This window comes from Chinchilla lanigera, unplaced genomic scaffold (assembly GCF_000276665.1).
Source record: "Chinchilla lanigera isolate Chin_1 unplaced genomic scaffold, ChiLan1.0 scaffold00049, whole genome shotgun sequence".
In the NCBI taxonomy this organism is placed as follows: Eukaryota; Metazoa; Chordata; class Mammalia; order Rodentia; family Chinchillidae; genus Chinchilla; species Chinchilla lanigera.
The window spans coordinates 1224983-1251903 of NW_004955450.1; the positions used below are offsets into that span (position 1 = coordinate 1224983).

A 26921-nucleotide genomic window follows, 5' to 3' on the forward strand; every position below is an offset into this window, starting at 1 on the left:
TGTTCTCACTGTTGGAGGAGCCTGGAGCCTGCTGTCACTCAGGATGGCTACGATTCTTTTCCAGGGAGCTCTGGTCCTTACCTTGACCATCACTTCCTTGCTCCAGGGCAGATTCCTCAGCCAGCCACATCTCCCTCATCCCTCTGGCACAGACTTTCTAGCTTCCATCACTGACCTTGTGTCTTCCCAGTGCAGATCCTTGGTACATATTTGCATGTCACATTGTCGTGGGCTCTAGGTCTCCCACTGGACTCATGGGGGATACAGCCATGGGCTCTAGGTCATTAGCTGGACTCATGCAGGACACTGCTGTGGGATCAAGGCCCTCAGCTGGATTATTTGGGGCTCTAGTGTGTGAACAGATCTTGTGCACTCTTCTGCATTTGACTTTTTGGGTGAATATTATAAAATAGTTCTATAAATTACATGTCCTATATTAAATCTATTCCCTTGTAAACTCTGACTACAACACATCCTTGTACAAAATTATAAATAATTTTTGAGATAATTCATCCTTTAATTTCTAATGTAAAAAATTGCTTTCAGTGCTAATTTCAACCAATCTTGTATTATAAAGATATCTTGTATTATAAAGATACTCTTCACAACATTTCTTCTTTATTCTCTAGTTTTGTTTTCTTGGAATAAATATTCCTACTATTTTCTTTTTATTGGTGCTCGTGATTGAACTCAGAACCCCAAGCATATAAAATACATGCTGTTTCACTGAGCTACAGTCCCAGACCCTCTTCTGTAAAGTTTTCAATGATAAGAGTTTTTGGGGGTTTTTTTGAGACAGGGTCTTACTATACAGTTTGGGCTGGCTTCGAACTCCTAGCGATCCTCTTGCCTCAGTCACCTGAGTGCTGGGATTACAGGCATGTGCCACCATGCCTGGCAATGATAAGATTTCTAAGTCCTTGCATCCCACATCTTTTCTTCAACAATTTACTTAACATCCTTTCTTGGTACTTATTAAATTCCATGATGTACATTAGATAGAGAAAATTCAAACAAATAAGACAATTCCTTTGTCCCAAGGTGTTCAGATTATATAAGGGAGCGGCTCATTCATAAATCACTAGTGCAGAATAAAAATATTAAGACAGAAAAATGTCTGGATATAATGTGTTCATATAATAGTAAATACTAGCTGTTATTAAAGGCAAACTGAAATACTGGGGGATTGACATAATGAAAGTTTATTTCTTGCTCACTGGTAACTTAATGCTCAAGGCCATTTGGATAGCCTTCTCCATCTACTGCTGAAAATATAGCCTCTAGGATCACTGAGGCAGGAAAAGTGAGAACAAAAGTTTTTCAGGAGTGGTTTCTGAGGGCCAGAATTAGAAATGGCTTGCATCCCTTTTGCTGATACCCCTTTGTCCAGAACCCTAACACAAGGACTCAATCCAACTTCAAGTGAAGCTGGGAAATGAGGACAACCACACGGGTATTTACTGGACACTAACAGTGTCTGCCACTGGGAATAGTAAGTTAAATAGTTAGTCTACTCTGAAACCCTTCATAAAGGATATAAAAGCTTTGCTTGAGTTTCAGAATACTCTATCAATTTCCATTCTATCTGAGAATAAGGGAAAGTGTTAAAGAGAATTAACAGGAAAATTACTACAAACAAAGAATTCATCAAAGTAGTGGCAGCATTCATTCATTAACAGATAATCACTTTATGAATGTCAACTGTGTGCTGGTTCTAGATGCATGGAAAATACAAATGAACAAGACAGACAAAAATCTCTCCCCTGAGGATTTATGTTCTGCTTTGGGGAGAGGGAAAATCAATAAGAAGTAAGTAAATAGATGATGAGAGATTTGCAGAAATAAAGAATGGGAGTAGGAAAATAATAGTTTTAGTTTATAAGAAGTGATCTGGGAGGTCTCACAGAAAGGCTGAAAGGACAGGTAGGATATAAGGGAGTTATCCGTGAGGATATTTTAGCATAGCACTAAACTCAGAAGGAAAAGCCAGGGCAACACCTTTAGTCAGCACTCTTCTGGAAAAGAGAACAGCAAGGAGGCTCATATAGCTGAGGTATATTGAGCAGTGGGCTAGTAGATGAATACAAGGTCAAACAGTGACAGAGGGCCTATCATTACACTTTTGCAGGCTACTGGCATTTACCTGAGTGAGGTGGAGACAAAATGAAGGACCTTCAGCATAGAACATATGTTAATTTTGTATATAGAAATTGATTTACATCAGTAATAAAAATAAAACTCAAAGGAACAACTTGAGAAATGTACAAAATATATATAACCAATCTTAAAAACTCCTCAAGTATACAGAAGATTGGAATACTTACATGGAAAGACATTTATCAATCTTGGGTAAGAAGCTTCAGCATTGTAAAAATAAAATTTTCTTTAAGTGAATTTATCAATTTAATGCAATTATAAAAGTCCCAAAGTTTTTTCTTGCACACAGATAAACTGATTCTAAAGTTCATATGGAATAGTAAAATAGTAAAGAAGCCACGGAATGGACAAAAACTAGAATTCTATACATTAAACTCACTATATAAAGATTCACCATTAAAAGACTGCTACTGCACATAGACCAAACGAAAGCATAGAAATTCCAGTAAGAATTAAAATTTATATGGAACTTAGTATATAACAAAGTCAGCATTTCAAATTAGTGGTTAATTCATTCATTCAATAAATATTTCTTGAAATACCGTATCTACTGTGTTTGAGGTACTGCTCTAGCAGTAAACATGTGGATAAAAATCTTTGCCCTCATAGGGAATTATGATACATAAACCCATAACATTGGGAGAACTGGGGTGCTGCTATGGTTTGAATCCACCGCCTCCAAAGTTCATGTTGAAACTTAATCCCCATTGTGGTGGTACTAAGAGGAGAAGTCTTCTCTGCCTTCACAGGTGGAATTAGTGCCTTATTAAAAGGTTGAAGCAGAGTGAGCTTAAGCCCTTTTGCTCTTCTGCCCTCTGTCCTGGGAGGATACCTAATGTTTGCCTCATCTGCCATGTAAGAACACTGCCAGAAAGCCCTAACCAGATGCCAAACACCAGTGTATGACCTTGGACTTCCAACCCTCTAGAACTGAGGGCAATAATCCTCTACTTCTTCTAAATTATCTAGTCTCTGATATGCTGTTATAGTAGCATAATGCACTAGGACAGTAGCCATACTGGAGAAGAAAAAGTTGGATCCATATCTCATACCATATAATGTAAACATATATTTAATTGAAAGGGAAAAAAGGCACCTGAAACAAACACAAATTTCCTTACAATCTCAGACTGAGAAAGGTTTTTCTAAGTGTGACTCAAACATTAAGTGCTTTAAGAAAAAAATTGGTAAAGTTGTAGTAAAACAATCATATTACACAAAAAATAAATACCATAGGCTAGATGAAAAGAAAAATGAACTGGCAAGCCATAGTGGTGCATGCTAGCCCAGCATTCAGTGGGCTAAGGCAGAAGGATAGCAGTGAGTTTGAGGCCAGCCTGGGCTACATACAGTTCAAGGTGAGGCTGAACTACATAGCAAGACCCTGTCTCAAAAAACAACAACAAAAAACAGACAAACAAACAAAAAACCAACCCCCCAAAAAACCCTATAAATAATTACCTTCAATTGATATTATAAACAAAGGCCAAACTTTCCAATGGAAGTTCTAGGGGGGAAAAAAGTATCAAGAATCCACTCTCTCGGGGCTGGGGATTTAGCTCAGTGGCAAAAAGCGCTTGCCTGGCAAGTGCAAGGTCGTGAGTTCGGTTCCCGGTACCGGAGAAAAACCAAAAAAAATAAATAAATAAAAAAATAAAAAAAAAGAATCCACTCTCTCACAAGGGCACGAAGAATCAGTTACCCAAATATCTAGGTGGGGGGAATTCAACAAGCTATTATAGTATTATAATCTCTGTGGAGAGCAATTTGGCAATATATTACAAATACATTTAATCCAATAACCTCACTTGCAGGAATGTGTTTTATGGATATATAACTTCACAAATGTGTGCAGACTCACATACAGGGTTATTCACTGCAGCACTGTGTGCAACAACATCCAGCACTGGTGTGGTTTAATACACTATGGTTTAATATACAAACAGAATACCTTCCTGCCAGAAAAAGAGGAAGAGGAATCCATGTATTGAAATGAACACATTTCTTGCATATATTAAGACAAAAGAACAAAACACAGAGCCATGTATATAGTGATGCTCTCCATCAGAAATATAATGTCTAGTATTATATTTTTAAGATACATTTAAAAAGCAAAACAAATACATTAAATTAATTTTACTGATATATCTAATTGAGTTCAATATATGCAAAATATCATTTCAATATTTACTCCACGTAAATATTATTAACAACATACTTTGCATTATTTTTTCACCCTGTCTACAAAATTCTGGGGATTACTTAACGCTCATTCTGTAGCCACCAGGTCTAAGGTACATCAGCTACACTTCAAATGCTCAAAAGCCACTCTGGCTACCAGACACCATAATGGACCACACAGTACAGTCTTTGTTCTTTCATTTATTTGACAAATATTTACTGAATAAATGTATTGTTTGGTAGGCACTTCAAGTAGAAATGGGAAGATTAAAAATACATTTGCATTTCCTTGAATTTGCAAAAAGGAACACTAGAAGTGCAGGCAAGAGCTTACTGCTTTCCTACAGTGTACAGCGGGGCACATCAGTACAGATAAAGAATATATATTGGTATCTCTTTTGATTTCATTTTTTATCTTTGACAGATAGGAACATATTATCTATTTTAAACTTTTAAGTTTTAAAAGAAAGTACCAGGTAAGATGTAGGTGTTACAATAAGCCACTACTCCCACTGCAACAACTAGAACATGAAAAATAAACAGAACTCTAAAATGTTTAGACATCAGAAGTATGTAGAAGCAAAGAAGACTAGATGAACTAATATCCTAGAAAGAAAAATGCTCTTCCTTGGTGAACTCAGACTAACAGTCCTTCTGTCTCTTGGGCCTTTCCAGAGTCTAGGTGTGGGCTGAGTACTAACTTTCCCACAGACAAAGTGACTTTAGTAGGAAGCACACCAGCAGAGTGTCTGATGGCTGTCAGGCTGCCCACAAGGGCTTCGAAGATCTCCAATATACAGCCAATTCCCGTCTTGACACAATGAATGCAAAGTGTATGAGATGGTAAATGAACTTACGCTGTTAAAATTTCTTCCATTATTCAGGACAAATAAAGGTACGAATCAAGGGTAGACTATAACAAATCAACATTATACTGCGATATCAGTCACTCAAGGAAAAAAAAGAATGCTATGACTAAAAAGATAACGAAAAAGTGAATAAATATTTGAGTGGCCAATAAAAGGACAAATACTAGAAAAAAAATACCATGTGACAATAAAAAAACAGCAGCACAATTTAAACCTAGATATATTAGCAACTGCATTAAATGTAGATTGATGAAATGTAGATTGATGAATTAAAAAACAGAGACTGTAAGGTTAATTTAAAAACACCTATTTATATTCTATTTACAGGAGACACACTGTAAATATAAAGATATGGATGCATCTAAAAAAGGACAGAAAGATATAAACAATATTAATCACATAAAACACCAACCAAAGGTAAGTACTCAGGCCTGTATTAAAACAGGGAGGTAGGCTTTAAAGCAAGATGAAATACAGCACAGACCCCATATCACTAGGGGATATATTCCAAGATATATTCCTCAAAATAACTCAATCAAAACATGGGCAACTGAAATGGATACTTCTCAAAAGAAGTACAAATGGTCAATAAATACATAAAAAATGTTCAACATCATCAGCTATCGGAAAAATGCAAATTAAAACAATATGGAGATTCCATCTTATAGCACAAAAATAGCCATCATCAAGAAACCAAATAATAATAAATGCTGGTGAGGCTGCAGAAGAAAAAGAAGCACTTTTACATTGCTGGTGGGAATATAAACTAGCACAACTATTATGGAAATCAGTATGGAGATTCCTCCAAAAACTAAAACTAGAAATTTCATTAGACCCAGATATTTCCTTTCTAGGTGTCTTTCCAAAAGAGTTAAAGACTCTTCAACTCATAATAGCTCAATTTTGGAAGTGACTTATATGTCCACTGACAAAAAAATGAATAAAGAGAATGTAGTATTTATACACAACAGAGTAATATTCTGTCATAAAGAAGGATAAACATTTGTAGGAAAATGGATGTAGCTTAAGGCTACATATACATATACTGCAAACATGGACTAATAAAAAAAGTTGAAAAAAAAGAAAATAAAAGGCAATTGGACTTCATGAAAATTTTGCATATCTTAAGACACTATCAACACAGTAATAAGGGAATCCGGTGAATGACAGAAAATATTTTCATATAATATATCTGTTAAGAAATAGGTAGAGAGAATGTCAGCTCAACCATAATAAAAAAAAAACCAACCCTCCAAAAAGAAGAGTAGTTTAATAGACATTTCTCCAAAGTACATAGATAAATAGGCAAGAAACATAGGAAACAGTGCTTAACACCACTAATCATTAGGGAAATGCTGCTCAAAACCAAAGGAGATACTACTTTATAACCATTAGAATGGCTACTATTTTGAAAAAAACAAACAGAAAAGAGTGCCAGCAAGGTGGTACAGAAATCAGAACCGTTCTACAGTGTTGGTGGGAATGTAATGGTACCCGCTACAGAAAAACTGTAAGGCAGTTCCTTAAAAAATTAAATATATAATTATCTTATGATTCAGCATTTCTACTTCTTGGTATATGCCCCAAAGAAAATGAACACAGAATTTAAAAGAAATATTTGTATACCCACATTCACAGCAGCATTTTTCACAATTGCTAAAATGCACAAGCAACCCAAACATCTCTCTAAAGATGAATATGTAAGCAAACTGTGGCATACACGTACATGATGAAATCTTATTCAGCCTTACAAAGGAAGGAAATTCTGGCAAATGCTACAACATAAATGAATTTTGAGGCCATATGCTAAGTGAAGTAACCCAATCACAAAATTATACTATAGATTCCACTTACATGAAATACGTAGAGTAGTCCAAATCTCAGAGGCAGAAAGAAAACAGTGGTTCCCAGGGACTGGGACGGGAAGAGGGAGGAACAGGGAGTTACTGTTTATCAGTACAGAGTTTCAGTTTCACAAAACGGAGAGGGAATAGATGAATGGTGGCAATGACTGCATAACATTATGAATTTATTTAATGCCACTGAATTATATATTTAGAAGTGGTTATGATGATGTCATGTTATGTGTATCTTAACACAATTTTAAAACTTGGAAAAAAGGCAATAACAGACAACTAGAAAATTCTTCAAATCTTCAGAAACTATAAAATACACTTCAGTATAACCCATGAGTCAAATGAAAAAGTCTAAAGTGAAGTCAGGAAGTAACTAGAACTACATGGAAATAAAAACACAATAAACCAAAAATTATGAGATGCAAGTAAAACAGTGCTATAGGAAAAGATTATAGCACTAAATGCTTACTTGGGAAGAAGAAAGTTCTGAAATCAGTGATCAAAGTTTTTACCCTAAGAAACTTGAATAAAAGCATAAATTAAACCCAATTATGTAAAAGGAAAGACAAATAATCAATGAAGTAGAAAGGAGGAAAACAAAAGAGAAATATAAATAAAACCAAAAGCTGGCTCTTTGAGCAGATAAATTAAGTGTGTAAACTTCTAGCTAAACTGATACGGTAAACAGGAGACATAAATCACCAATCACAGAAATGAAAGAAAGGACATCATTACAGATCCCACAGACACAACAAGACTGTGTCAGTTATGAACTGATTTCCTCTGAGTCACTCTTCTCTGCCCTGCTTTGCAATATTAGAACTGTACACTGTAAACATTTCTCTTTTGCCACCTAGCACAGTTTTAGGCTTTGTTAGTAGACAGCACTAGAGATTTTCAAGCTCCTTTTGCTGAAAATTTCATGCAAAATTTTCTTGCTCAAGCTTTAGAAGAAAAAGATTTAGCTTCCTGCCTCTAGTGCATTTATTTGGCTCCTATAGTGTGACAGCCAGTGGGTGGCTTTATTTGGAGGACTAAGTGGCAGAAACCTTCCAGTAAGTCTCAGGTTTCCCAGCAGGGAGGTCCCCAACAAGTCTTACTGGAAACTCAGGGAGTAGTTTCCTGCTCATCAGCTCTTGCCTAAGGCATCTAAGCGAACCATTTCTCCATCCAGTAAGACAAACCTTCAATCTTTCAACAAGATCTGAAGCCCAGTGTGGTTGGGCATGAAGTTATTCTCTAAATATGTTCCTTTGTTGAGTATATGTTCTCAGGCTAGAGGTAGCTGCTCCCTCTTCATCTGTTATCCCTCTCCTTTAGCTTTCCTATATCCTTCACTATAACCTAAGTATAGTGAATCACCTTTTATAAATTTAATCATTTTGGGTTCTTCACATCATTGAATAAAAAAAGAAGGAGAAGATACTCTGTCAGCCTGAGTAAAAGATCCCAACTGACAGGAAGAAAGTCATAGATGTCATCGATGATCTTGTGCCATTAATTACAAAAAGGACTAAAATATATATTTTCACTGCTGATTATGTATATGTATTTATTTGGATTTAAACTATTTTCTTCTCTATCTAACCATTATTGAGGCTAACCTTTGCAATTAGTCTTTATGTAACAGTATGTTCAGTTGACTGTGATGAAACTTGAGGAATAATTAATATTGCCAGCTAGAAAAAAGATGCTGGCATTAAATGCCTTTTCATTTGAAGAAAATGAAAGAATTTCTTATGCAAAAGTTCAGATGTACAAAAGGCACATTCAACAGCTGAGCAATCAAAGGGGTGGATTGTATCACTACTGATTCACTGGCTCTAACTTCCAACCCTACCCTTCATTGTCCAAGCCACATGGGACTTGGGCTTGAGCCCATAACATTCTCTTCCACCAGCCCGCACCATGTCAGGCCTCCTGAGTAAGAGGTACTACATGGAGAGGTTGTTCTTCCTACTCCAAGGGAGTCAACCAGCTGAAGGTTCCTCCTGGTAGGATCCATGATACAAACCTCCAGGAAGAGCCAACAGCACCCCACAGGCTCTGCCTCTACCTTAGCAAGCAGCTTCTAGCTGAGACTCCCAGCAGCACATGGATGCTTTCTGATGAGAACCCTGGTGTGAGAATTTCTCCATGCTCCATGGACCCAAAACCACATCAAGGTGGGACTCCTCTCACTTTTGTCCTTCGCCCAGTTCTCTCCTCCAGCTTAGATGTAGTGGCTGTTCCCTACATCTTTTATTCCTACATGCTTTACTCCTCTGAAGAGTTAATCCATTTTTATCAATTTGTTTTTAAACTAAATGAGGAAAGAAACATTAAGAGTAATTTTTGACAATAAATTTGATTACTTAGATTACAGGAGGCAGATCAATGCTTACTTGAGGACAAAAAAAGAGATGAATCTCAAAGTGGTATAAAACTTTGAGGAATGGTAGATATGTTCATTAGCTTGATTGTGCAATCTGGTTGACTGTATGGTTTCATATTTATGTCAAAACTCATCAAACTGTACACTCTAAATATATGTACTTTAAATATGCCTTATATAGGTATGGAATATACCTTAAATATATTTTTAGGAAGAAGTAAACATTAATGTAATTTATGGCATTTGTCAAATAGAATAATGACCATTTTGATAGGCACAAAAAGGCATTTGATAAAATATAAAACTTTTGAGCCGGCATGGTGGCACACACCTGTAATCCCAACACTTGGGAGGCTGAGGCAGGAGGATCACTGCAAGTTCAAGAGCAGCCTGGGCTACAAAATGAGCGCAAGGCCAGCCTAAACTGCATAGCAAGACCCTGTCTCAAAAAGACAAAAAACAAACAAACAACTATTGTGATTTTAAAAACTCACCAAAGAAAATGGGAAACTTCCTTAATCTATTAAAAGACATCAGTAAAAACCCACAGCTTAAATCATACTTGATTAAATACTGAGATCTCTTTCCTTGAAGTCAGAAACCAGACAAGGATGAACCATTCTCATTGCTTCTATTAAATAGCATACTGTAGGTTCCAGTCAAGCCAATGCAACTCAGCAAGATAAAGCCCTCAAGACTGGATAAAAAGAAGCATAGCTGTGATTTAAAGGATGATATAATTGTCAATTCTCTAAAACTATCTACTATAACCAAGAAGTGAAATCAGCAAGATTACTATGCATAAGATCAGTACAAAGATAATTTTATTTCTATACACTAGCAGTTAGCATTTGGAAAATGGTATTTTAAATGCTACCACAAAACTATTAAATATCTATTTTTTAAGTTTTATTGGAAAAAGGTAAAACAGAATTTCATAACAAAAGAATAGGAGAGTAACAATAGTACACTGCATACTGGCATATTCAAAGTAGTTAGAGTACAAAATATGGGCATAAAAAATTCTCCAATCAATATGAGCATGAACCTTCCTTTTCAATGAACCAAGAAACAGTAATAGTATAGCTACCTTGCATTTCTCTTTTCTTGCATTTTCCCTTTTTCCTTCCTTTCTTTGCCCTTTCCCCTCTATCTCTCCTAGTTCCTTCTTCCTTTTAAATAATTACTTCCTGTTTCACAATATCTATTGTACATTTTAGACCTTATTTACTCTTTCAAGTTCTCCCACCAGGGAGACAATACCATGTTTACACATGTGAGTCTGATTTATTTCACTTATGAGTATGGTCCCAAATTGCATCCACTTACCTATAAAAGTCTCAAGTTTATCCTTCTTCATGGATAGTATTCCATTGTATAAAATGAGTAGTATACTGAGTAGTATTCCATTGTATAAAAATACCACGTCTTTTTTATCCATTCCTCAATTGATTGGGCATTTGGGTTGTTTAAATATTTGTAAAAACAAATGAAAGGCCGGGCATGGTGGTGCATACCTACAATCCTAGCACTTGGGAAGCTGTGGCAGGAGGATCGCCATGAGCTCAAGGCCAGCCTGAGCTACATAACCGAGTTCAAGCCCAGCCTGAATTACATAGTAAGGCCCTGTGCCCAAACCAAACCAAGCCTTACCTAACCTAACCAAACCAAAGATGCAAAAACACCACTAATGTGCCCCTACTGTCAAAAAACAGGTTTTACAGAAAGAAATTTAATCAAGGTATATGTTCAGGGATTAGAAGTCTTCACCTTTATTGAGATACCAATTCTCCTTGTATTTGTTCTAAAGATTCCATTCCAATAAAAATTCTTGCAAGAGTTTTTGGAAATAAGCTGATTCCAAAGTTCATCTTAGACAACATGGTGTGCATATACATTAGTTTACACAGCAGTCAAAACCCTAGCTTAGAATAATCTCAATCACTGATTAGATGATCTATGACTACTAGTGCTTCTACCTAGAGGAAGATAATATCATCAGGCCTTAAATTATCTCTAGTTTCCATATACAATGTCTGATAAATAAAAAATAGCTCCAGGAGTACTCAAGACAATCTGATCAAAACCAAATAGAAGCTGGATTTGGTGATATGTGCATGTAAAGAGGCCAAGGTGGTAGGACTGCCTGAGCTCATAAGTTCAACACCAGCAGGGCAACACAGTGAGGCCTCATTTAAAAAAAAAAAAAAAAAGGAACAAGTAAAATCAAATAGATGCTTTTTTAAAAAAATAGGAACAGGAAAAACCATTCCAAAATTCATATGGAATTTCAAAGAATGTCAAATAGCTGAAACATTCTTGAAGGAAAAAATCTGAGGACTTGCACTTCATGAGTTCAAAACTTAATATACAGCTATGGTATCGAAGCAGTGTAATCATGGCATTAAGGTAGACATATAGATCAGCGGAATAGAATACAGAACCCAGAAATAAATCTTCCCACATATGGTCAAGTCAGCTAGACCATTCAAAGAGGAAAGGACAGTTTTTCAACAAATGGTGCTGCAAAAACTGGACACATTCAGAAGACCTTATTTTATACCACCTATGAAAATTAGCTCAAAATAGACCAAAGACCTAAATACAAGAGGGGAAAAACTCTTAGCAGAAAACATTAGGTAAAAACTTCATGATGTAGGATTTGGCAATTATTTCTTAGCCATAACAACAAAATAAAACAAATTCAACTTCATCAAAATTTAAAACTTTTACAAATTACTGGTCTATAGGTTTCCCTATGCCAGTATCACACTGGTCTGATAGGAACACAAAGGAAAGAGCTCTTGTATCTTCCTGGTTAGGACAAAGACTTCCCAGAACAGTAAGTTAGCCTACTTTATGAACAAAGAGGGACAGCCATTTCAGACAGGAGGACTAACATCTGCCAAAGCTAATTATGTTCAGCCTGTCTGAGAAAAGTACACAGTTCAGGATGTTACAACTCAAGATACGTAAAAAGAAGTTACTGAAAAGTACGCCAAATAGAGCAGACTAATATGAAGAACACTGAATGCCAGGCTAAGAAATTCAGTTGTACCCTGGGGCACAAGAATCCCTTGGAAAGCTTTGTGAATAGAAAAGAAAATCAATTTTGCTTTTTAGAAAAATCACTACAGCAGTATTGTAAATAGAATTAGGACAGAAGAAAGAGTGACACTAGAATACTACTTTAGCACAGAAATGTTACTAATGAAGGGGCAGAGAGTAGACAGGGGAAATAAGGGTAAGTCCCAGAGACTGACTTAGTCACCAAATCCCAGTCCTCTTTGTTTCTTTTAACTTATTTAGGGCAGAAAATTTGATGGACTAAGTTCATAGATCATGGTGCAAGTAGATATAAAAATGTAACAACAACCCACAGGTTAAAGAAAAAATTATAATGTAAAAAAAATTTAAACTTACAACTGAATAAAAAATATAGAACTTGTCAGATTAAGTTAAAATATGCTTGAAATCTTTTTAACAATAAATATTATCTATTAGGAAAAAAAAGCTAAAGACCACTGAGAGGAAAAGTAAAGTTAAGGACTCATGCTACCCAATTTCACTCACTGTAAACTCAGTCATCAACACTATATGGAATTGATAAAAAGACAGAAACACAAATCAACAGAGAGGTCCAGAAACAGGCTCATACATAACTGGTTAACTGACTTTTCACAAAGGTGCAAAGACAACTCAATGGAAAAAGGACAGTATTTACCTTGCTAGCCACCAGCTAGGTAAGACACAAAACATTAGTATCTTTTAATTGTTAAATGTATAGCCAATATATATTTAAATTTCACTTTATAAATGCCATGTGCCTTATTTAGTTAGAAAGAATTCAGAATGAATGTATTGTAAGGTTAAGCAAATGGGAGTTGTATCTAAGGCCATCTCTTTCTGTGTGACCTTTGTCACATCATTTAATTTCTCATTTTGGGGGTTATTTTTCTATTTCTTAAGGTCCCTCTGCCTCCTTTCTCTAAGGTTTTTGTGAGAATGAATGTAGGTGCATAAATGATGAACATGTGCAGTAGAGAAATTTAGGGTGGGGGTATAGGAAGGGAATAGAAATATCTTAACGTGGTGGTGGTCTCAGAGATACAGTATAAACATTTGCCAAACTTCATCAATTGTGCACTTTAAGTGAATATAGTTTATCATACACAATTTACATCTCAGCAAGTAGATTTTAGGAAAAACATACTGTTGAGCATGGTGGGTGTTGTGGTGTTGAGGAATTGTTAGTTTGTTACTCTATTTCCTTCCCTTTATATATTCAGTAGACACTATTCCCCACATGAAAATCCCTGAAAACTTCGTAAGTGTGAAAGTACTTATCTGTCTCCTCTGCTTCAAACTAAATCTCAACATCTTTAACTTCTCCCATGAATTTTACTGTTCTATCCTTTCATTTAACAAGATCTAAGTTTTAAGTATAGGTTCTACATTTCTCATTTCAGTCATAGAACAAACAAGTACTGTAATTCACACAAATGATAAAGTATCATGAGGTGATTAGGCAGCAGCTCCACAAAGCCTATGGGCTTCTCTGCTAGTATGCTGCTCCCTCACACTAAGAGGTTTATTATATGTTCTCACATCTTAACTAAACTATAGAAAGGCAGCTAGACAAGTATTATTTTGAAAGTTTTCATAAATTTCTTGCTCTATATATGTTTCCAAAATGAATCATATTATTTAAAAACAATAAAGGTGAGAAATGTTTTTTCTTATTTGTACTAACAACAGAAAAACTTCACTCTATTTTCTTTGGTACCAACTCAGTTATCCTGTATTTATATATTTTAAACTCAAATTGTCTCACATTGAGTTTCTTACATTACTGAATTCTCCAGCTGTTCTGTCAGCAATATTAAACAGACCCGCCTTCTCTAAATTGTTAAAATTTAAGGAGTTCACGAAAATGGATTTGTTAAAATCTGTCTAAGGCTAGAAATTACCAATATAAATTTTACAAATAAATATCTTGAATGACATTTTTATTTGCTGCTTTGTTTTGTTGTTTTAAAAGAACATCATTTTGCCCTACATAAAGAAGGCATAAAAAGTATTCTCCAATTTTTTTTTCATTTTATACTTTTTACTTTTTAATCGCTTCTCAAAAAAGTTAGTAGATGATAAAAAAAAAAACCCTCTCCCCCCAGTCCATTTCACTCACCTACAAAATGGGCTGGGAATAGTAGGTATCACATAACAAATCCCCCCATTCAGGCAAAATGACCTGTGACTGGGACCACAGGGCTCCTCGTGATCTAAAACACATATGCATATGGGACAGAGAAAGGCACATTAAAGGTTTTCTAGTGCAACCAGCAATAGGAAAACTTAACCTTAGAATGAAATAGTAATTCTAAAAGTTACAATAAAGAATTCTTTTCTCAAAATGAAGAATTTTATTCTTTATTTCATAGGGAAGGATATTTGCCCTTTTGAGAGAAAAATTAATCCATCCAAGGATATGGCCATTAATTTCAATGGATTTAGGTAGATATAAGAGAACTAAGAAGTCTCTATATTAACTAGATAAAAAGGCAGTGATGAGGGTATTAGAATAAACAGAGCCTTTCTCACTTAGTACAGTGATTCTGCAGTATTATTTATAGTTTTCCTATCCTAAGGTTATATTTAAATTCTTTTTTATTTTTTCCTCGTAGGTCTCAAATACACTAAAATCTAAAAATGTAGTGGGGAAAAGTTAGATCAAATTTTGATTTTCAAGATTATTTCTAAATACTCCTATATATGACAACTAGTGTCAAAAACCAAAGATAATATAATGTGATACAGCTTTAATTTGCAGGGATTTTAGGTAATAGCTAGTAATTGTAAAGATTATCTAAACTTATCAAATAAAACAAAAAACCCCTAAGTTTTGCTTAACATATAGCCAAAACTCTCCAAATATTAAGAAAATTAACCTCCATTTCTCATTTCTCTCACTCCTCTTTCTCCACTTTTACTTCCTTATCTCTGGCCTTTTTTTTTTTTTTTTTTTTTTTTAATCTTTCTTCATCTCTTTGCCTCCCCTTTCTCCCTTGGTGCTTTCTCCTTCCTTCCTGACTCACTTCCACCCCTACTCTTTTTTTATATTTTTGAGACAGAGTCTTGCTATATAGTTCAAGCTAACCTTGAACTCATTCTGTAGCCCAGGCTGGCCTTGAACTCAAGCAATCCTTCTGTCTCAGACTTCCAAGTGCTGGGATTATACCCCTAGTCTTAAAAAGAGAAAAGAAAAGAAAGTCCTTTTCTTTTTACTCTTGGTCATCAAAACCATTGTACAGAAAAATTACAAGTAAATACATTTAAATGTATTAAGTCATTACTATTTATTATTTATGATTAGAAGATTTTATCTTTTGGCTTTAAAGTGAGTATTGTATCACTTTTAAACTGCACATTATTAGTTCCCAGCTGTTTCTAAGAAATGACCCAGAATCATCTAATGTGAAGAAGAAAATAATATTACTCCCATTTGCCACCCAGCTCAGCATTTAAAAAAGTGTACCAATGTTTAAAAAACTTTCTAATATTTTTGCCACTAAGAAGTCAATACCTGTTAAGATATAATTGTTATGAGCCAAAGTGTTCCCAAAGTGTTACAGCTTCACATTTTAGGACTTTTTAAACTTTGAATTGAGAAAAACTTGTTTCAACATCCCATTATAACTTATAAAAGTTATAAATGTACAGAGGAAAATATAATCACAGAGAATTTAAGTGTTCAAAAAGAAAACAAACCAGCCAAAACTAAGTATTTCTTCATCATTTTTATACAATGTTATGCTTTTTTATAATCAACTTTCACTAATATCATCCAGTTATTCAAAAGTAATAAATAAAACATCAATTAACATTAAATCACATTAAAATCACGAAGTCATTACATATGGCTTTCTACGGAGGGTGAAATGTAACTTCTTCACAGCCTAAATTAATGTCCTTGTTTTAACGAGATTATAACAACATATCTCAATACTTAATATCTTATCAATAAAGAATACATTCCTCTAACGCAAATCACTATCTCTGGATCTATTTTTATTCCTATACTGATTTCATTTATTCTTTGAAAAGTTGATATCAGATAGATTAAGCTATAATCTGTCAGTTTGTAAAAGCCATTAAAATATGTAAATCTAAAATAAAATAGTCTTATGTTAGAAAATTAAAGTCTTTCAAAAGCAAAATATTTCATATGTTTGGAATGATTTTAGGTAGGGAGTTCTATAGCCTTGTGTTAATATACAGTTGTCTTATTGCCAAATGACACACATTAACAAAAGTATAAATTTATAAGAAATTACCTGTTGGCATCTTAATTTTTAAATAGTTTCATTCTTGGTGATAAGATTAGGGTTGAAAAACAGCACCTAAAATAGTTTAAAATCAATAATTTAGGAAAAATTATCTTCTCTTGAAGGCATTATACAATATCAAAAATTCTAACACTCATACTCTTAAATGTTGGAAAGATTACATGTGTGACAAAACTAAGTAGAACATTTACTTTTTAGATTATATAATCAATAAAAGTGATACATAATCAATTTTATATTATATAGTATATGTATACATAATCAATTTTACATTATATATCAATAAAGTCTGAATGATACAACTAAACAGTAAACACTAAAAAATATAAATGTGCTCAGTATAAATCACTGCATAAGTAATATGATTGAATCTCGAAACTCTGCAGAAAAACTTGACAAATTTTGTTTTTAATAAATATTTTACATGTAGTACCATACTATATAAAATTATATATGTAACATGAGGTAGCAAATGAAATTGACCTTAATTGACTTTTTGCTTTTTCATAAAAGCTACTAATAATCTTACTTTTAAAAAGAATCAATAACTGCCACTTTTTCAATTTATTGAAAATAGTGAAATATAGAAAAATCTCTAATAGCATTCAAAATGTTTGCATTCCTATAGAATCCTTAAAACTTTCATAAAAGCATTTCTAAGTTTACTGTAAACTGTACATTACCTGTATCAATGTACACATGCTTCTCTTTCAGAAAAATGTCTGGCATCTGGCAAAGCAAAGTAGCTAATGAGAAATGCCTGTGTGTGAAATTTTCTGCTTATATTAGAAATGAAGGAAATAAAAATATATTTGAAGAAATGAAGCATTTTATACTTATATTATGATTACAAACTCTCAATTATGTTTTACAAAGGCAATGTATTCCTGATTTAAGATTGTAAGAGAAATCTTAATCTACAAATTCCTATTAACACAGGTGTAATACCAAGGTCTTCTCCCAAAGCCAACCACCCTTTCTCTTATAGACAAGGTGGGGGAGGGAGAGAAAGGAAAATATACACGTACATAAATCTGAAATAATCACTAGCTGATTCTGAGTTTCTTTTTTCCAAACAAATAGGGCTTACCTCAATAAAACTTTCATTCACACAAAAACTGAATTTTGTTAGACACGCAGTATTTCAAAACTTTTCGAATACTTCAGGCTGTAGCAGCTGTGCCTTGTGTTCTGTAACACGTCAAAAATCTGATTTATAGTACTGCAGTTTGGGCGAAGGCGAGGCGGACCAGGATGTGCACAGAGGTCAGGCACCTGAGGGAACCACCCCTTCAGTCTACATGTTCAGAGTTGCTTAGGAAAGGAGCTGTGTACTAAGTTGCACTCTCAAATCACTGTCCAAGTTTCAAAGTTATGAAATAAACTACATTCTTTAGACTCTTTACTTATCTTTGCATGTCCAGATAATCAAGAGTATTGTGTAAGTTTGTGGATAAAAGGAATTTTAATATGACGTTAATGGACAAGTGTCCCATAAGATGTTTAAAAAACTAATGTCCTTATAAATCACATATAGTTTATATATAAAGATATGAAGACCTTACAAAATTGAAAGAAGATAACAGTTCTGTGAGCTTTATAACATCATATCCAATTTAATATGATATTATTATTGAACTTGAGTAATACTGATGGCAAGATAACTAACTACCTGAAAACTAAGGCAAAGTTATTTAATATACATTTTTAAAATCTTGTTTTAAAATATTGACTAAACTTCTAATTCTGTTTAAATCAAGCATAGGATTCTTTATCATATAATTAAAATATGTCAAGCATTTAGATGGTTTTCATTTCTAAAACCACAATTCAAATAACATTATTACTTGATTGATGTAAAACACAGAAATTAGTACATCTGTTCTTTAAAGAATATTAAAATAGGGCTGGGGATATAGACCAGTGGCATAAGCACCTGCCTGGCAAGTACAAAGTCCTGAATTCAATTCCTGGTACAAAAAAAAATTAAAATAAAATAATATAATTAAATATATGAAAATAATTCTTTTTAGTATCACATATTATCTCCCACAAGGGCAATTTTACATAATCATTATAAAAATATATGTATACATACACAGTCACATAAATTATTTTAGCTTACAGTGTTCGACTTTTATGAAAACTCAGTATGGTATCCTTTATTATTTCATTTGCACTATGGAACAGCTGTGCTGTCTACTTATACAGAAGTGCCTACTAAATTCTATGTGAGAAAGCATCTGACATTATAATGATATTCAAGATGTATTTATTAAGAGACACATCATGGCTGTTTTATATTAAATATTTTCCTGCATGATGCAAATAAATTTTGGAGCCATATACAGTGATTCTAAAGTAGAAAATGTAAAGATTTTCAAGGTAACATTTCACTCAGAGTGAAAGCCTTGGTATTTAAGAATAATTTCTTCATTCCCCTATCAATAAATATGTACTAAGTGATCTATTACCCTTAAACAAATGACAGGGGTCTTGCTGGACTGGGAATGACAGACACAAACACAAGTAATTACAAAATGTATTTTATAAAATTCATTTTAATGGAATTTTGGAAAATCAATCAGAATCTGCAGAGGAAATGTTATAAGAGAAAGCAGTTTGGAAGCTATTTTAATAATCACGAATAACGAAAAACAGCAATAGAAATTAGGATAAAAGGAGGGATAATTAAAATATACTTAGGAGGTACATCTACAGAATAGGTGAGCACAGTAAAAAAGAAAATCAAGGACAACTTTCAAGTTGCTGAAGTTAAATAGGTAAAGCAACAGCTACTAGAGAAATTCCTATTAAAACTACAATGATGTAACATTTTATATCCACTAGAATGGCTATAGTCAAAATGACAGACAATAACAAGCTCTAGAAAAGACACAGAAAAACTTGAACTCTCGTATTTTTCTGGTGGGACTATAAAATGGTACAACCACTTTGAAAAGGAGTTTGTTAGTTGCTGAAAAAGTTGGCCAGGTGTGGTGGTGCACACCTATAATCCCAGCATTCAGGAGGTTGAGGCAGGAGGATTGCTGCAAGTTTGAGGCCAGCCTGGGCTACATAGTGAGTTCAAGGCCAGCCTGAATTATATAGGAGACCCTGTCTCAAAAAACAAAAAACAAAACAAACAAAAAATTAAACATGAGTTTATCATATGAATGTATCCAAGAGAAATGAAAACAGAAGTCCACACAAAGAACTGTACGCAAATGTTTAGAATGCTATGGCTCCAAACTAGAAAGAATTCAAAAGTCCATCAACTGATGAATGGATAAACAAAATTGGTATGGCCATACACTGAAGTCGTATTTGGCAATAACATGGAATTAAGTATTAGAACATGTTAAAACATGAATGGACTTCAAAAATATGTTAAGTAAAAGAAGTCAATCAGAAAATCACATATTATATGATTCCATTTATATGAAACATCTAGAAAAGGTAAATCTATAAAGGGTAGATTAATGGGATTGGGGTGGGAATTGAAAGCAGCTGCAAATGAGCATGGGGGATCTTTTAAGAGTGGCTGAACTGGATGGAAGAGCAGTCAAACAAGTCTGCAAATATATAAAATGTCAAATAATTATAAGCCTAATACAGGTGAATTTTATGATACGTAAGTTATATTTCAATAAAGCTTATATTCAAAGGAATATATAAACCAATTTCATGAGTAAGATAATGATTTTCACTGTGAACATGTTAAGTTTTAAGTGCTTCTGGGACATGCAGAAATAGATTGTTTGGAAATGCAGGTCTTGCACTTAGAAAATAATCAGGTTAGAGATTAAGAGAGCAGGACTCAAAAGTCCACAGGTAGTTGTGCAAGCCATTTACTACGCATGTGTTATGCGAGACAGAGGCCAAGGGCTGATTCCTGGAGGACAGCAAAATTTCAGCACTGGTGGTTGAAGAAGGACATAAAAAAACAAGAGGAAAGCCAAAAATCTTCTCCTCAGAGGCAAAGTCTTCTTTGTTTTTAGTATCCTGATGCTTTCCTCTGTAATTCAAAATGCTTTTAGTTTCTATTTCTAGATTTAGTACTTTAGGCAAAATGTAGGCAAAAAACAAGCAAAATCAAGTCCCAGAAAACAAGGTTTTAACTATTTTCACAAATTCTCTCTTTCACCTTTCATTTCAATATTTAAAAATTATACTATCTGCATTTCTCCTCTTGATTAGATTTGTAATTTCAAATAATATACTACAGCCCCTCAATATTTCCTGGTTAGTTACATGATCCCCAGCAAATACAAAACTCCATGAGTGCTCAAGTCCCTTATATAAATCATATTTATATATCTCCTATGCAAACCTACTTATATATTTTAAATCATTTCTAGATTACTTAAATACCTAACACAATGTAAATGCTACATGGGAGTTGCAACACTGAGTTATTTAGGCAATAATGACAACAAAAGTCTATACATGTTTGGCACAGATGCAAATTTTTTAAAAATTTATTTTAGATCCTCAGTTGGCTGAGTTTATCTGGTGCAGCACCCAGAGGTGTGAAGGGCTGGCTGTACCTCAATGTCCTAATGAACTTGGGTCAGTTCATGGAATAACTACTGATCATGGGAAATAATAACTGCACCACTAGTTTTCCTTCCACCTTTCTTCCCCCATTTTTACCTTGTTAGCTATATCTTGACTCTTAATCATAATTTCTAACATCTCAATTATGTAACCCTAATGAAGTCTTTTTATACTTGTCTCTTAGTTTTATTCTAAAGTTGAAAACTAAAAAGTACTTTTATTGTCACTATGTGATTATTATTCATGATACATCCATGAACTTGCTAAAATAACATATCCTTCTTTTACTTTAGTGTCCTAATGCCTGTTGCACTTATAAGATACTATTTTTGATGATAGACTCTCTTTTAAGTTCTGAATGGTGATTATTAAAATCATGCCACATTTTAAATAACATTTTATCCACACCATATTTTTCTTGCACAGCTTTCCTTACATTGTCTTTCTTTTTAGGGCTGACATAGGTTAAAGAATAATATGCTACACAGTGCCTGCCTGGCAAGCCCAAGGTCGTGAGTTCAATTCCCGGTACCGGAAAAAAAAAAAGAATAATACGCTAGAATTCTAATAGCATGTTCCTTCATTATACTATGTATTTCCTGAGACATTCTGTGCACAACTCTCCACTACTTCCTGCTCAAATCTGGACTGAGTGTTCTCTAGAACTGCACTAAGTACAGCTGTCATCCCAAAATTTCCCTTTGATGATCTGAATTTGTTCTAGTTTCCTAGTTTCCTAGATTCCATATCATCTGTGGTTGGACATATTAATTTACACTAAAAACAATTTCCCTGCAATTTGAATATTGCACTGCTTTCTCTAATATCTAGAGGCAAAGATGAGAAGTCTGATGTCAGTGTAGCAATTAAAATTTTGTAGGGAAGCAGTTTGCCCATTTCCTGTAAAGTATTTAAGATCTATTTGTGTTAGATTCTAAATATTTTTGAGAATGTTACCTTGCCTTATCTTCAAAAAAAAAAAAGAAAAAGAAAAAAGAAAGTTTTTAACACTTGACAACCATTTGAACCCTTCCTATTTGAAGACTTATGTTCCTTCAGTCTTACAAAAATTTTTTTTGTTTTGATCACTTTTCTCTCCATTAGGAGGGGTTGAAAGGAGGGTAGGCAGATGGGGGAAAAGTTGTATTATTTTTCTCTTCCTTATAAATTCCTGTAATTTGGATGTTGAATATGATTGTTTTTGCCTCATTTGCATCTGTATTTTGTCATATTTCCTTCTTTTTAAAATTAATGTTTTGGGAGGGTTTTTCAACTGTTTTGTATCACTGCCACTGAATTTTCTTTAAAGTTAGTGGTATTTTTAATCTATAAAAGCTCTTTATTCACTTATTCATTTTTCACAGCTGTTCTTGCTTAAAGGATGCAAGAGCATTTCAAACTAGACAAAATCTACAAAATAAGAAGATAGCTCTAAATTGGCTAAATTGGTTTCCTGTATTACATTACTTCTAGGATCAGTGTTATTTTGGCCTATTCTAATAAGTTGTTTCCTCTCAAATACCTGCTAAGCCTTGAGTCTTAGTTACTTTTCTTGTTGTTGAGACAAAATACTAGACACACAAAGTTAAAGGGAGAAAGGTTTATTTAGCCAACAGTTTATAGAGGTTTCAGTCCATAATTAATTTGGCTAGCATCAAGGCAGGGTGGCACATAGCACAGGGGCAACATTTCATGGTGGCTGAAGACAGCAAATGTAATAAGAAAGCATGAAACAAGCCTCTTTCTGTCCCATATATTATATCCTATCTACTGGAATTAGGGTCGTGCTGATCCAATCAGTGGACTGACCCAGTAATCACCCACCCTTAATCCCAGCATTGCACTATGACTCAATCACACACTCTAGATTCAGCCACCTCCCAAAAACCCTACAGCTGCATGAGGCTTTGAGGAGGACATCAAGACACAAACCATAACACCCTGGTTATTTGCTTATCATTCTGGGATGACTAATCTAGATGGTTGACTATTACGGGATGACTACTCTAGATGAGATGTGTAGAGGCCATTGTACATCTGCTTCCCAGTGGACCTCACACTTTGAGTGGGAAGGAGGATAAGGCACTCTGTTAACCTGGAAAGAAGTCTGACTGGCATGTTTACTTCCAGGAATAGCTGGTACATGGCCAGTTAGCCCCTGCAGTGCTATCAGATGATAGGATATAGATCAGGGTATAGGCAGATTATAGCTCACAGCCTGTACTGTTTCTGTATGACCCTGAAAATAAGAATATTTTTCTACATTTTTAAACAGTTATAAAAAATAAACACTTGAAAACACTCAGGAATATCCAATCCAAACTTCTATGTTTTGAATGCTTATACCCATGCAAGATTCCTGCTGAAACATTATCTCCAGTGTACTTTTAGGCAGTGATTAGGTCATAAGGGTTCTTCTTGTATGAACTGGACCAAGCCTCTTTACACAAGAAGTTTCACTATCTGAGGACAATGCGTTTAGCCCCTTTGGAGGACACAGCAAATGGGAGATTATTTCCTAAAGGGGCAAAGGTATGTGAACTCCTTTTGACCACACAGTTTTCAGTTACAATATACAATTATATCTTTTATCATTTGAGATATTGAGACAACCCTAGTCTCCAAAATAAATAAAGAGTAGCAAGTCTACCAAATGTTTTTAGAGGTGAAGATTTATTTATTGTGCAAAATATTTATGCTCCCATTTCTTTCTCTTACTGTCACTTTAAATTAAAGAACCTTTTGGAATGAAAAAACCAAGGTGTGACAATATAGTATCCTTCATAAAGACCTATAATACAAATAAAGCAAAATGTAAAACTATAGAAAGTCTAGAAAACAGTATGGAATCAAAGCTAGATGACTGTGGGTTTGGTGACACATTTCAGATACCATACCCTTCTGCCCTGCTGTTTCTGCTTTTGAGCCTGCTGACTATGAACTGAAACTCTAAAACCACAAGCAAGTATAAATCCTTTCTCTTTACGTTATGTATGTTCAGCATTTTACCCCAACAACTGAAAGGTGACTAATACGTAAGTCTAGAAATCCAGAGGGAGAAGCACCAAGATGGTGGAGTGGTAAGTAGCAGAAAAAGAGGCTCAGAGAGCTGCCATCCAGATGCTGGAATATAGCAACACAAGGAAGACAAAAAGGAGGGAAGTGTGTCCCCTGGACCCAGGAAGGCTCTCAAGTGTGAAATGAAGCCCACAGAAAGAGTGAAGAGAGAAACTTCAATGAAGGAGGAGAGGTAGCTGATGACGCCTTTTCCCTGAAATGAGACTCATTATACAAGAGGAGTGATTAAAACCTGTGGACATATGGTGACTGCTGGCAATCCCAGAGGCCTCCACAGAGAGATGCAGCAGTAGAGGAGAATAGTGGATGTAAAGGACTGCACTAGCTAGAAGTGAGTGCTGAGGGCTCAGCTGTCCTGCACAGAGCAATTGGCCAGGAGCCATATTGAAGAGGGGCCGGCTGAGCTTGGAACTCAGAATGGCTGATGGCTCCATCTAGTGGCTCCCAACCGGGCTTAGGCCCATGGAAGGTATACTGAGAGCTGCAGGCTCAGTGAGCCTGGTCTTGGCCAAAAGGTGCAGGCTCACTGAGATTATCCACTATCTCACCGAAAAGCTACTGCTGGCTTGCTGAGATAAATCAACACATATGTGGAGACTCCGTCTCCACATGTTGCCTACCAGTGACAGCAGAGACAAACCTGGAAGTGGACTTTGTTTTTCCCTCTCTCTTGTTTGTTTTTTGCTGTTGTTATGGTTTTGTTTTTATTTTTTTCTCCTTCAATGTTTGATCTTGTGTCTTAATTATTTTTTGTTATTGTTGTTGCTGAGACAAAATATCTAATGCCCAAAATGAAGGAAGGAAAAGTTTATTTAGCTCACAGTTTGTGGAGGTTTTAGTCTATATTTGGTTGGCTCCAAGGCAGAGTGGCACACGGCAGAGGGCAACAGTTTCTGGTGGCAGAAGACAGCAAAAGCAACAAGAACACAAGGGAGGAGTGGCAGAGAAGAGCAAGCCTCTTGTTTTTTTTTTTTAAATTGTAAGCAGGCTACCCACCCAGCGGGTGTGTAGCACTCACATAATCTCCATGCCCTCCTCTTATACAAGCTCAGGATGAATATAAAGTAAGCACCCTGGCTCCCTGCTGAATCACATAGTTAACCTTTTAAACTTTTTAAATTGTCACAATGAACAACATCCCAGAAGGGTAAGGGCATGTCTTTTTTACCCCAAGATGTAGAACTGTTGAGTTACTCAGCCAAACCTCTAGACTTCCCAAGTTGACACAATGTATCAACTATAACATCTTGTTTTTATAAGAATGTGAGCATGGTATCTAGCCTCTTTGTGGTTGTTGTTCTAGTCTTCTTTTTCTCTCTTCCTTTTCTCTTTTCCACCAGTCTTCTGCACCAGTTTCCCAAAGCTATCATGATCCCCCTTTGTCCTCCAGCCTTATTTCTAATCTATTCTTTTTTTTCTACTTCTCTATTTTTCCCCCAACCCCTTTCAAATTTTAACCTGTGAAGGTAAAATTCACAAATTAAAGACTTATATACTGCATGTAATTTTTTGGTCTGGTTTAGATTTTGTTATATAACCACAAATCTAGTTCATGCAGTTAAAGGTGGCAAATTAATGGTTACTTCAGTTTGTCATTTTCTAGGCTGTGATTGATGCTACTGTTACTGCTGATGGTACCACTATAACCAAAAGTGACATAATTGTTCTAAACAGCTACTCTTCCTGGTATCCCAAAACTGAGATTGATTAAGGGTCATAGAAAATACAATGGCACAATGCCAATGGGCTGGGCCAAGCAGACAGCAACTTCTCATCCCCAACAAACTGAAGAGGCAGGATCTTGCAACAGATTCAAAATCCAAAAACCAGACACACCTGGAAGATTCATCCAGAATCCTCAGAGAAGTATTCATTTCCTAAGGGTTCTAAATACTAGCAATAAAACAACCCACCATAGGCAATTTACAAGCATCACCTCAGGAATTAACCTTTAAAAAAAGAAAGAAAAGAAAAGAAGACACTTAAATGAGATGCAAGCCCAGACATCCAGTTTACCAAAGGCAAACCCAGGGGGCAATGAGGCGGGACAATCTGAAAGCCACCCCACCTGACCCCACTGTAGTGGTAACAACAAAACAATTGAATGAGGCTTTAGAAAAAAATCAAATCAGAAATAATTTCTCAGATAATTGCAGAGATGGTGTCCACAATAAAAACCATGTTTAGTAACTCTAGAGCAGATACAGATAAAAAATAGAGGAACTTAAGAAAATTATGGAAGCCATAAATGCTCAGCATAAAAAAGAAATGGAATCCATAAGGTAGATTCAAGCAGATATCCAAGAGAATAAAAATTCCATTGAAAGTATCTGAAGCAGGAGAAGCCAATCGGAAGACAGGATCTCTGATATAGATGACAAGCTTGTGGTTAGCAATCATGAAAATAAAGATTTCTTAATAATAGCAAGGGACCATGAGAAATCAATACAGCAGCTGATAGATGAGGCAAAGAAGAATAAATTAAGATTGACTACAGTCA

The 26921-nt window shown here is 34.9% G+C and overlaps 1 protein-coding gene across 3 annotated transcripts in view; it reads right to left on the minus strand.

The window, feature by feature from the left end:
* The window catches only part of Nrg4 (neuregulin 4), a 68910-nt gene extending 50852 nt beyond the window's left edge, over positions 1–18058 (minus strand). For 2 of the 3 annotated variants that reach the window (XM_013518947.1, XM_013518948.1), the window contains exons 1-3: positions 17874–18058; positions 16772–16837; positions 14626–14719 (exon numbers count right to left, since the gene is read on the minus strand). In XM_013518947.1, coding sequence (XP_013374401.1) covers positions 14626–14719; positions 16772–16781 — 104 coding nt within the window. In that variant the 5' untranslated portion in view covers positions 16782–16837; positions 17874–18058. Of the gene's footprint in view, positions 1–14625; positions 14720–16771; positions 16838–17466; positions 17513–17873 lie in introns of those variants that run through there. The other variant, XM_005393466.2, reaches the window with a different exon arrangement.
* Positions 18059–26921: the final 8863 nt, after the last annotated feature.